The 12,803-nt window shown below is 26.3% G+C and overlaps 3 protein-coding genes across 9 annotated transcripts; all 3 read right to left on the reverse strand.

Moving 5' to 3' along the window:
• Window positions 1-2,140: 2,140 nt before the first annotated feature.
• LOC145971556 (uncharacterized) lies at window positions 2,141-6,689 on the reverse strand. 4 transcript variants are annotated; one of them, XM_083099338.1, is made up of 5 exons: window positions 6,011-6,689; window positions 5,755-5,933; window positions 2,971-4,592; window positions 2,664-2,793; window positions 2,141-2,590 (listed from the first exon to the last, which is right to left on the reverse strand). In XM_083099338.1, the coding sequence occupies exons 3-5, from the start codon at window positions 4,565-4,567 to the stop codon at window positions 2,443-2,445; spliced, it is 1,875 nt and encodes a 624-aa protein (XP_082955464.1). In that variant the 5' UTR covers window positions 4,568-4,592; window positions 5,755-5,933; window positions 6,011-6,689; the 3' UTR covers window positions 2,141-2,442. The 4 variants fall into 4 exon arrangements, with proteins under 4 accessions (XP_082955464.1, XP_082955463.1, XP_082955465.1 ...); XM_083099337.1 differs by having other exon boundaries at window positions 6,001-6,689; XM_083099339.1 differs by having other exon boundaries at window positions 2,971-4,257; window positions 4,360-4,592; window positions 5,755-6,689.
• A 122-nt stretch (window positions 6,690-6,811) lies between these two features.
• Viaf (viral IAP-associated factor) lies at window positions 6,812-8,364 on the reverse strand. 2 transcript variants are annotated; one of them, XM_083099832.1, is made up of 5 exons: window positions 8,162-8,364; window positions 7,814-7,955; window positions 7,513-7,766; window positions 7,230-7,438; window positions 6,812-7,152 (listed from the first exon to the last, which is right to left on the reverse strand). In XM_083099832.1, exons 2-5 carry the CDS (start codon window positions 7,829-7,831, stop codon window positions 7,016-7,018), a joined length of 618 nt encoding a protein of 205 aa, XP_082955958.1. In that variant the 5' UTR covers window positions 7,832-7,955; window positions 8,162-8,364; the 3' UTR covers window positions 6,812-7,015. The 2 variants fall into 2 exon arrangements, with proteins under 2 accessions (XP_082955958.1, XP_082955957.1); XM_083099831.1 differs by having other exon boundaries at window positions 7,513-7,741; window positions 8,162-8,361.
• Window positions 8,365-9,447: 1,083 nt separating this feature from the next.
• Window positions 9,448-12,277, reverse strand: LOC145971782 (synaptic vesicle 2-related protein). 3 transcript variants are annotated; one of them, XM_083099829.1, is made up of 8 exons: window positions 11,838-11,978; window positions 11,527-11,719; window positions 11,174-11,358; window positions 10,876-11,072; window positions 10,729-10,792; window positions 10,497-10,622; window positions 10,155-10,363; window positions 9,448-10,074 (listed from the first exon to the last, which is right to left on the reverse strand). In XM_083099829.1, exons 2-8 carry the CDS (start codon window positions 11,555-11,557, stop codon window positions 9,465-9,467), a joined length of 1,422 nt encoding a protein of 473 aa, XP_082955955.1. In that variant the 5' UTR covers window positions 11,558-11,719; window positions 11,838-11,978; the 3' UTR covers window positions 9,448-9,464. The 3 variants fall into 3 exon arrangements, with proteins under 3 accessions (XP_082955955.1, XP_082955953.1, XP_082955954.1); XM_083099827.1 differs by lacking the exon at window positions 11,527-11,719 and having other exon boundaries at window positions 11,838-12,276; XM_083099828.1 differs by lacking the exons at window positions 10,497-10,622; window positions 11,527-11,719 and having other exon boundaries at window positions 11,838-12,277.
• Between the last annotated feature and the right edge of the window lie 526 nt (window positions 12,278-12,803).

Raw genomic sequence — 12,803 nt, forward strand, 5'->3', positions numbered from 1 at the left:
CAATAAGATTTTCAAAAAATATGGAATATTAAATATATGCATATAAATAATATTAATACATATAGATATCAATAATAATTATTAAATTGATAATGGATAAAATCTTCACCATTTGATTTCGAGTATTTACATAATTACATTATTTAAAATTTAAAAAATTTCATATTTACTATATTGTTACAAAATATAAAATTTTCAAATTACATCAGCATTCTTTGGAATACAAATTGATTCTTTTTTGAAGAAACACTGCAGCAGTATTAGAATGCTTTACTTAAAAATGAAAATTTACAGCATAAAAAAGTCATAATTCAATATCTATTAAAGTCTTGCTATTGCAAATCACTTTTGTGAATGAAAAAATCTCAGATATATTACATTAAGTAGAATATGTTGAACTTAAGATTATTTTAACGTCATCAGTATTTCTGAAGATATATTTCAAGACTGCTGCAACTATAAATAGAATTAATTTATTCGATATTTATTTTCGGTAGTTATTTTCAAAAATACAATAATTGTTTAGTTTTCTTCCTAAAATTCTATGCAATAAAATATCTAAATGATAAGAATTTTAAGATTATTTTTTTCTCGACTTGAGATTTTTTTAAAATCTAAATTTTTAAAAATCTGAGAATTTAAATTATTTAAAATTTATAAATAGAATAAAAAATATACAATATATAAGTTTAAATAACTTCTTGCTAAAGTTTATTAATTTAAGTAAATTAATCAATAAAACATGAATGATATTTCAAGATGTGTCGACACTAGTTGCAAATATGTTTAGCAATTTTGTTTGGAATAAAATAATCAATAATTTACCTAACAAATTATTCTTTTTTCTTTACATAATTATTCACATCACATTATTATAGAAAATAATCATGAAATTATCCCAGTGGCATAATAATATTCTCCATAGATTATTTCCTTTGATCTCACACTTCATATTTGCGAACAACTTATTATATTTGCTGCAAAATTTTAATTGATATATAAATCACATCAAATATAATTACACAAAAGATATACAGTTTTGTATATCGCACTTACCTTTTACATATTTTAATAAAAAACACATCCTAAAATGCTGACCGTATCTTCTTTATCTTTATGAAATTATAATTTTTGTACCTTGATGATAGAAATTATAAATCAAGTATATTAGAGAAAACATTTTCTTCTTTATTTCCGAAATTTAATAATGATATATAATAATTTCAACTAGTAATTAATCTTAGCTAGGACATCGTAGAGAATCCCCTAATGATTTCATCCTACTACAGTTATGGAACCATTAGAAACTATTATAGAGTCTAGGAAAAATATAATAAATTGGAAAAAGTCAATAATGAACATCCAACTAAATATACATATATATATATATATATATATATATATATATATATATATATATATGCGTGTATGTGTTTGTATGTGTGCACGTGTATATTCGAAACTGTATTATACATATATATAACTAAATGTACTGTGTATATTTAATAATAGTAAACATTTATAAATTATCAGAATATATAGAAGTATAAAATACACAAATATATATATATATATATATATATATATATATATATATATATACATATATACATATTGAAAAAACTAACATGTGGCAGAGATTGTTTCTAAAATAAATTAGACCAAATTACCAAATTTCACTTATAATTATATAATCTTCTCTCATGAGTAGAATATCAAAACTTATCAAACTTTGGTGTTATATCTCAATGAGTAAAAAGAACACATATAAAGAAACTAAAACTAAATAATATTAATCAAATATTAATATATTATACTAAACTGCTATGCTTAACTTGTGTACTTTGAATTTCTTATAAAATTTCTTATAAGATACGAAGAAAGCACTTTCCGTCTTTTATTAATGATAATTTATCATTGCTATATTTTTCTTTAGTTGCTTATTCTTTGAGAGATCTAAAATGATTTTTTGATATTAAATATTTTTAATTTTAGCTTTCAACCAAAATTTTATTAAAATGGGACTTAAATTGAAATTAATTAAATAATAAGAGCCACTGTTATATATTTATATACTTAAAACTTTAGTTCAGCAAAGAATTTGCGATGTACAAGAAATAAAAAAGCACGCTATAATATATAAACTTTATAAACAAAAAAGATTATATTGCTAAGAAAATATAAACAAAGAACATTTCCGAATAACTAAAAATTAATAACATAAAAAATAAAAAAATTAAATATTAATATAAAACATATTTATCAAATGTAAAATTATTATTATAAAATTTTGAATTACTGTAAATATTTAAAGTAAATAATTATGTTTCTGTATGTATTTTTGTGATGTTAGAGAGAACAATGTTCATAACTTATGTAAATTGCATTAATCTGCAAATATCATATCGAAAACTAATTATTGTTAATGTTTTATTGTATTTACTAATCATCATGAAGAAGTATGTGTTTTTGAAAAGCACGAAATCTAACATATGATTTTAAACACTTGTTACAAGTATAGTACTTCTCATAAGGACCATCTAATATATGATGCACAATCCTCAGATGCTGAGCTAATGATGATTTATGTCTGTAAATGTGTTATAATAAATATGTGCTATCAAAATAGCAAGTAATCTTTCATTGTTTATCTATAATCTTACCTATATATTTTATTGCAGATATGACATTTAAAATCCTCTTTGTAAAAGTCACAGTGAGTAAAATGTTTCCTAAACTGATGTTTTTCATGAAATATTCTTTCACATTGAGCACATTGAATAAAATATAAATCTGAAACAAAAAATTATTTGTTTTCATTTACTAAATATTCACTTTGCTATATGTATATTTATATACATAATAAGATTGAAATATATATAGAAAAATAGAAAAAGATATATAATAGGGAAAAATTAAATAATTTATTACAATTATATATATTCCTATTCTTCATTCTCTTTTATTTACCTTGCTTGTTTGCTTGTGATATTTCCTTGGATTTGAACAGAGGTACATCAGCTGAGATTGTAGTTTGAATGAATGATTTATCTTGAGAAACTATTTTGTTTTCTTTTATTAAACTGTTTTCTAAATTCAGGTAATTCATTTCATTAAAAATATTTATATTTTCTGAAGAATTAAAAAAATTTATTGGTCCATTAGGTTGCGTAACAATTTCTGTAGAACATGATTCTACATTATTATTATTTTGTGCTTTATCAATATGATAAGATTGCAAATTTTGTGATTTAGCTTGTTCCATCAATGATATATTTGCATTGTTTTCAACTAATTTTGTTATGCTATCGTTACTAGTACATAAATTTTTCTCTATAATATGCGTCTCTTCAAACTTTTCATGATAAAGATTTTTATTGTCTAATTCTTCTAACCAATTATCACCAAGTATATCACCATAATAATCACCAGTATTAAAGTCATATGTAAAAAGTTCTGTTTCCATATTTTTATTTATAGAAGTTGAAACTTGCTCTTCATAAAATATAATATCTTTATCTTGTAACATACAATTTGCACAAGTACAAGTATATAATACTTTAGGTTTCAATAAAAAATTTGAAGTAATGTCTTTATTTATCAATTCTTTTTCGAAGTCATTTGTCATTATTGGAAATTCGTAATTTGTAAGATTTTCTCCAAAAACATTTTTATTCTGCATTAACTCTTTTGAGTTACCAGAAATAATAGGATTGTAATTTATGTCATACTTTTTCTCAAATTTATAATTTTCATTGTTACAATGGAAAACATTAGATGATTCCACTGATTTTGCTCCAATATCATTTAAATCGTTTATATAGTTTGAAGTATTTGGTTCATAGATAGATTCAGTAAGTATGTTACTGGAAATATCATTAACATCTTGCATTGAAACGTTTTCTTCCATATTTACTTGTGAAATGGTTAATTCAGTATCAAAGTCTAATTTTTCATAAGACTTTTTATAAAATTTGTTTCTCGTTTTGCAATTAGACTTATGACCTGTTAATCTTCTTGGTTTCTTGTTACACAAATTTCCTTTCTGCTTATTATATTTTAATCTCTTCAATGATGTATTCTTTTTATAACTTGAAATATGCAATGGATTTAATTGATTAACTTTACGCAACATGTTTTTATCTTTATTATTATTCCTATCAGGCATATCATACGATAAGTCCAATGGATTATGTACTTGTTTTCTTTGATGGTGTGATTTTGGTGATGTAATTTTACTATAACTGGCTTCCATTTCTAAATCAATGTTAGATAATATTGTATTTAGCTCAAAAGAAGTATTTAAATCTTCTGATATAAAGGAAGTATCGATTTTATCTAACATAAGTGTTTTATTACTTTTATATATTCTTGTATTATTATTTCTCAAGATATTAGGCAAATTCCGTATAGGTTGTGTACTGTGCAATGTAGTTTGGTTTGCAAGAATTTCTTCTTCAAATATATTTAAATCATCAACAAAAATGGGTTTAGAAGATTCCATAAGAAGCAAAGATATTTCAGTATCCTTCATACTTCTTTCAATGTTACAATTCTGTGTCTGCATACTCTGCTTCGATATGCATAAACCTCTAGTCAATAAAGAAAATAATTGGTGCAAACATTTCTAAATACATGCCTACATCAATTAAATTATGTCACAATATAAAAGATAATGTCATGATAGAAGATAAAGTTGTATACAGTTGTATACAGTAAAGTTGTATAATTATTTATTAATTATTAAATCTATAATTATATCGCATAATTAAAGTAATGAAATCAAGCATTCAATTGGCATTTCAAAGAACATTACTACATATTTTCACTTCCATTTAGTTAAATAAACTCTTTATAAAATTAGCTTCTTTATCTTATCTAAAATAGTAGTGTCAATAATATAATAAAACACATAGACATGTCACATGTCTTAACATAATATTAATTGTCTATGCATATATAAATAATAATGATGCTTATACAAAGATAATCTTAAACTATTTTATACATATACACACAATAAAAATATGTAGATTCATGAAATCTATGTGCTTATCAGGAAATTTAAATATTTAGGTTTTGATATATTTCTATATTTTGAATTTTATAACTGAACCATCAACGCATACTATTTAAATATTAACTTTATTTAAATATTAACTAAAAAATCCCCTTTAATTCTATTTTATATCTCTTTTCATTTCTAAAATAAAATGCAAACAAGTACATATAAAATAAATTTAATCATTTGTTCTTTTTTCAAATTTAGGAAAAATATGAGAAATCAATCATAATAAAGTTAAATTATTGTTAAAAATTATTGTTATGAAGAAATCAAGCCTCATTCAAACCCTGTGAAGTTTTTTTAATTAAAGATTTGTTACAAATCTCTCACAAAAGATAAGTGCGCGCAATAAAATTCCGACTGCTATGACTGAAAAAATTATCTATGACTTTAAATATTAAATAATAAACAAACAAAACAAACATGACATAATCGCCGTCTTTTCTTCTGTTTTTCGGGATTCACTATACTCTATCATTACTATACTCATTATTATACATTATTATATTATATATGTCAATTATAGAATGAATACCGATTAAATACTAAGTGAAAATATATAGTAAATAAAATTAATCTTTATAAATCTCTCATTCTAAGAAACTCTGCACACATATATTATCATCGATTAATAATTTTTACACAGATGTCAGTTTAATTATTAGAAAAAAATATTAATATAGACTCACATTTCATGGACACAGAGAGAACTATCTTTTACGTCTTATTGTTCAAGAGATTCGCCAAAATTCTGGCATGAGTATAACTATCACAATGCAGATATACGTACAATGAATTAGTCGCTTACTCTCGCAAGACCAGAGACTAAACTAAGGCAAGCGGCGATTCAACGCGTCTTTCTTGATGGCTAAACAGAAAAAGAAACCTGAGAAGTCCTTGAGAGCGATAATCGCATAGAAAAAAAGATATCCTACGGGCGCCTACTGTAAACACTGTCGCCCGACAGGCGATTCTTTTTCTAAACATTCGATATCCCAGGCTAGTAACTTGCGTCGATATGTTAAAATAATGTACGTCTCCAATCGGATTCCTATGTGGTATGTGTACATAAAAGAGTCTTTATATATAAAAAAATATAGAAGGTCTATTGCGAAGGAACCTCAGAAATTGTTTTCCACTTGCGTCTGAAGTGTAACGCATTAGATCAGGGGTTCGCAAACTTCTTATCTTCTTTCGAAGGTTGTTGACATTTAATATATTCCTTCTCCCTTTGATAATAACTCGTTGTCAGTACAGAATAAATGAGACACTTTATAACATGAGTGTTAATTTTTAAATACATTACTAATTATCCTTTTTTTCCTATATAAATTATGTACAGCTTTCCGCGATTTGAGAACCAACATACTATGTGAATAAACCAAGTCAGAATTAACCAATCGTAACACTTTATAATATAAACAAAGAGAGAAAGAGTTTGATTGGCAAAATAATATGAAACTAGACAATTTTGTCAAAATTTGAATTTAAAACAATGATTAAGATTGTTTTATATACATATTTTTTGCTACTTTTATATTAAGAGATATGGCTGAATTGTGAAAATATTTTAGTTTGTTGGTTCTAGAAAATAATAAATAATAATGTTAGTATGATACAATTTTTAATTTTTAAAATTAAATTGTATATATTAAATAAATAATTTTAAAAAATATTGTATCTGTTAAATAAATTAATTTCTTTTAAATGGTTCAGGAAAATTAAGCATGTATAAAGTGAGATATATAACATGATAATAAAATATTTTATTAAAATAAATGACAGAAAATTGTGGTATAGCAGTTTTGAAAACTTTTACAAATATTGAATTCATTTATATGTTACAGTAAATGTGAAATAAATAAAATATGATATATAATAAAATAATATATCTGATAATACTTATTATATATTATATATAATTACTTGTGCCAATCTCATAATATAAAATTACCAATCGTTATCATCCTCAGAATCACCATTTTGATTCTTCAAGCTGGAAAATAAGACATCCCTGACTTTAGGTCGAGGATCATCCTTAATCTTTGTTGGTACAGCCTCTTCTTGTCCCAACATCCATTCCAATTCTATAGAATAATAAATAGAGACTTAAAATCATTCTAATACGAGTATTATTTTTTCTAGAATACTTTAGATATATCACCTGCTTCGGATAAATTCATGCCACGGAATTCAAGTGGTCCAATAATTTGTTTCATCATATTTCCATTATGATAAATAAATATTGTAGGAAGATTGCTGTCAGGCCAATTGGGAATACATGTAGTAGAGATGCTTTTCAAAAATTTTGTGGTAGGAAATTTTCTTGCTAAATTAGCAAGGTACTGATTAACTAAAGTACAAAGTGGAATTCTGTATGAAAAGCATATACTCTATTAATATTCTGGCCATAATATTTATTGCAAAAATTTATTGTTCTTGCATACCCAGATTTATATAAATGTAAAACAACCCATACATCCTCTTCAGCTTTATTGATTTCTCGAACATAATCTTCCGCGGATATTTCTCGTACTTCTCCATATTTCGATTTATTTGCTAATTCCTTCATTTCTGCTATCCTCTTTTGCCGATATTCCTCCAAAATCCGTTGATCCTCTTCATCTTCCAGTTCGTCTAACTCATCCAAAGTCTTTTCTTCTAAATTGTTAGAAACTGTAACCGAATAATAATATAAAAACTATTTAAAAGGTAATATAACTTATTTCTAAATTAAAAAACAATTACCACGTCCTGTTTTTTCATCTATAGTACTCTCCAAGAGATTTACTATTTGATCTTCAGTAACTTCTTGCTCTTTTTTCTTTTCAGGTATGATACCTTTCCTTCTTAGAATATCATTCCATTCGGTATCCTCATTTGGATCTTGCTAAAATAGAAAAATAAATCTAAGGCTATCTCTAACAAGTAATATAAAATATATCTAAATTTGTTTCCTGCCTTGTGACATTATTATTAAAAAAATCTAAATAAAAATGAAGCGTTTTTCCATTTGCATAATCATATTACCATATAAGGAGTCACGCGTGACTAATCTTTGCTTAACCTAAAACTCCGATTTTTGCTAATACTTACCATTTTGAAAAATCGATATTAAATGCTTTTATCAACGTGCTTGATTATGTTTTGTATTTATTATAGATAAATTCTTTTAATGTAGACAAAGAAATAATTATTACAACACAGGAAACGATGCGAAAGTGATGGGACAGAAACGACAGCTGATCTGTTTTTTACTCCAATAGCCACATGTGACACGTGCACATGTATGTACAATTGTACAATAGTGTTATTGATATATAAATAAAATTTAATTATTTAATCACATATTATTTCCAAATTTTTTTATACAAGTATGCTACAATGAGAGAAATATATACTAAATATTAATATGAAAATAAATTTGTTTATTAAAATTTCTTAAATATTATATTATTTATGTAAAATAGCATGTTATTCTCTTCTTTTTTTCTCTTCACTTACATCTTGATTATTGAATAACTGTTTACTATTTTAACCATTATCTAATTTTAAATTTTCTTATAATTATAAAAAAATTATTTGAACATTACCAATGAGGAATTATATCCAGGATTATTTTATTTTACATACATCATTAACTAATGCATGCAAAATATAAAATATATACTACATTTTGAGAATCATAAAATAACTTTATTTATTGTATTTGTCACAAGTTATAAAAATTGATATTAAATTTTTATACACAAAAGATATCTTTCTTTTAAAACATTGGAAAAATATTCCATCTTTTTCAGTTGCTTATAATCTTTATCTTGAAAATAAGATTATGTATATGGATAAATTAAAAGAGCAATATATGATTATCTTATGATCAATCCTTTTGGCACTTTTTTTGAAAGTTACAATATCAGTCTTTGTATATTTTGCAATCTATGACATCTATCTGATTGGTGTATGCTCTTAGATTGTCAAAATTAAGAGCATACACCAATCAGGCTCACGAATTTTACAATAGTTGCAAAGCAGCTTTTTCTGTTGAACGCAGCCTATGACATATTAACATTCTAATCACAAACCTTTGCAACTAAAAATTTTTTTGTTAACATTATACACTATAATAAATAGATAAAATATATATTGTATATAACTTATAATAAAAATATGCCCGTTTAATTAAATAATAGATGTGAATATATTAATAATTGTGTTTGCATATTCGATCAAACATGAATGCAACTAAAATACATGTATGTGTATGTGAGTTCTTAATCAAAAATTGTATATAATGTGATTGTTATATATTGTAAAATGTGTAAAAAGTATAAGTGTCCTAAATAACATGTGCAATAAAACAAATTTCGGTCAATTTACTAAAGTACGTTATAAAAATTGTCTATTTATTTTCTTGACATGCTTCATTTGATTGTTGATTTTTTGTTTCTACGGGAAGCGCAAGTGTAGCAATAGCAGCGCACAATGCGGTTGCCGCATAAATGGCCATAGCTCCTGTGATGGACCATTGTAGAAATACTTGTGCTATATAAGGAGTGACCATAGCACCGATTCGTGCCATAGCGCTGCATGCACTTACACCTATGCTTCGTAAATGCGTGGGATATACTTCCGGTGTGTATACATATGCGGCTTGAAATACACCGGCGATTAAACCTCTGGCTAAAAATATGGCAATAGTCAACGCCGCCCTGCTTAACAAGCAGGTTCTACTCAAAAAACAAATGACCATAGCAAACATCACTAATTGACAAGCCATTGTCTTTCGTCTGCCTATTCTCTCGATTGCAAAGACGGTAGAAAAAATGCCGGGAAACTCTGCCAATGTTGTCCAAAGTAGATCAATATAATCGCCACGCTGCAATCGACAATCAAGTTGGCACATATTCTCATTTTGATCAGTGTCCCATGTACCACATTGCTCTGAGGATGTACGAAAAAGTTCAGTAGTCATTAACACCACTCCATAATAACAAAATGCTGTAATCATCCTGAAAGAAATTAATGCAACAAATAACATGTCTAACTAAAAAAATATTTTTTAACTTTATCCATTATAGTTTGCATTTACCATACAAGCCAAAGTAAAGCGGATGTTTTGCACATCTCTTTGCTTAAAACATCCTTTAATCGACCATGATTAGCTTGATAAAATCGGTCCATAACTAATCTTCCTATAGGCAGTGATTTTTTATTTTCTCTAGCTACACGTTCCAGTGTCGAAATTGCACGATCTGTTTTTCCAGTTGTCGTATCGAATATTGTAGATTCTGGTAGCCACTGCAAATACATACCACTATTTGATGTAATCCACATTTTCTTTAAATTTCTAAATGTATTAAATTTTTTAAATTATTATAATATATATGAATAACATATGTATTGAAATTATTTATATAAATTTATTACAAACCGGTGATATTACAGCAAATATAAATAATGGAATGGATGATAATATAAGAAGCCATCTCCATCCAAGATTGGGCATAACAATCAATGCAATTGCCACTTCAAAACAAGCCCCGAGAGCCCAAAAACACTAGTAATATATATATATATATATATATTTTTATTATAGAGATAATCTATTTAATAAATAATTTTAATTCCCTCTTTTCTCTTATAAACTTATGATATAAACTCACATCTAATAGAATAACGCATCTCGCTCGTTGCTTTGCTGGTAAAAACTCTGCATATAATGTCACTCTGCAAAAAAGATTTATCAGTGATAATAATATATTGTAAAGCAAATAAGTTGCTTGTCCTTAAGAAACTTACCAAATACTTACGATTGAGGTACACAACCAATAGCAAATCCTACAACTCCTCTAAGCAATAGAATCCAGAGAAAGTTTGGTGCAAATGAACTTAGAAATGCATAGTAAGACAATAGCACTGCACATAAAGTTAAAGCTTGTTTACGACCATATCTGTCACTCAAATTATTCCAAAAAGTAGAGCTTAACATCATGCCAAGGAAGACCACCTAAAAATTCAATTTCCAAAATAATAAATTTTAATGATTATCATGTATGTGTGTATATGATACACATATATATAAGAATAATGATTGAATTTAGCAATTACTGTTGTGGTCAATGCTTGCTGATATCTAGAAATACCCCAGTCACAATGTAAAGATGGACTTAGAATACTCAGTATCGTAATCTCCATACTATCTACCATCCAACAAAGACCCGTGAATAAAGACAGTTTAACTTGAAATTTTCCAAAGCCTAGGGCATTGATAGCTTGTACTACAGTGAATGTATCTGTCAATAAAATTTTTATATAATTTAATTATTATAAATCAATTCTCTGTTGCTTTACATTCATATTTATTTTACTTTACTTTATATTCACATAATTTATATAGAAATTCTTTAAACATTATACATTTTATTTTATTATTATATAAGATTTGTGAGAAATATACAGACCTATTTTCTTGTGTGCATGCATTTTTAACATATACTGTTGTTAGAGACATTTTGCAATATCCTGTTATCAATATAACTTAAAGTAGCTATTAGTGAACCAAATTCCCCAATGTTAAGTTATCTCATGCGATATTAAGTATTTACAGTATAGGTTTCCATCATCGTTATACATTAAAGTTAAGTAAACCCTTTTCTGTACAATTAAAAGAAATATAATTAATCAACAAGTAAAGATGTAATTAATTAACAAATAATCACACTATAATTTATTATATACACTTTTATATTGTTTATAATTTAATATAACGTACCATCTGGTATAACGACAACAGAAGAAAGTTCCATCGAGCGTTCAGTACCATTTTCAAAGCTCGTATGACAATTTGATGTACTCTGAGCGCAAACATTTAATTCAGCGCCTTGTACTTCCTCTAATTGACGATATGGTTCATTGGATTTTTTATCCGAATTCAACATGATGATGACGTTCAATATAAACAATATACAGATTTCGTTTTTTATCGTTGTAAGTTAGGTTATGTTTCAATTGAGCGCAATAAATAAATGTATGTTAAATATATTAATTTAACTTCTTTATTTTACATTTTAATAGAAACACATTGAATGATATTTTTATTTTGTGAACTCTTGCTTTAATTAAACACAAAAAAATTATCGAGTAAGCTTACTACATATGATATAAAAATATAGAAATGTATATGCATATGTATAGAACACACACATTGTACATCGGCTGCGTTCCAATATTCACTGCCAGTACTGAAAATCTATAGTGTACGTCACGTAAACTATAGATTTTCAGTACTGGCAGTGAATATTGGAACGCAGCCATCAATGAAAAGTTGTCCTTAAGCTGCTTCAACTCACTCTAAAGCCGTAATCACACTACGGGTTGCGGGCTCGGTTGCGGTTGAAATTGACCAATCAGAACAAAGCAATTTGTCGGCCGGCTATTCTGATTGGTCAATTCCAACCGCAACCAAGTCCACAACCCGTAGTGTGATTACGGTTTAAGGCCTAGTTCCCAATGACGTATATAATTCATTGACATCTGAATAGATAGGTTGTGTTCGAAAATAGTTATATTTACTGGCAGTAAAACCGGGGCAGTTGGCAGCAGTGAAAATTACTGGTGCTGCGTTTTTATTTTACTGCCAGTAAAGTGCCAGTAAAAGTTAATGTAATCCAGTAAAAAGTGATTAATAATACAATTTAATTAAAAAAAGAAGTGTAGGATTATATACCATAAATATTTA

This window comes from Camponotus vicinus, unplaced genomic scaffold, assembly GCF_025532165.1.
Source record: "Camponotus vicinus isolate PSW18456_S1 unplaced genomic scaffold, iyCamVici1.0 SCAF_5, whole genome shotgun sequence".
NCBI classification, from domain to species: domain Eukaryota; kingdom Metazoa; phylum Arthropoda; class Insecta; order Hymenoptera; family Formicidae; genus Camponotus; species Camponotus vicinus.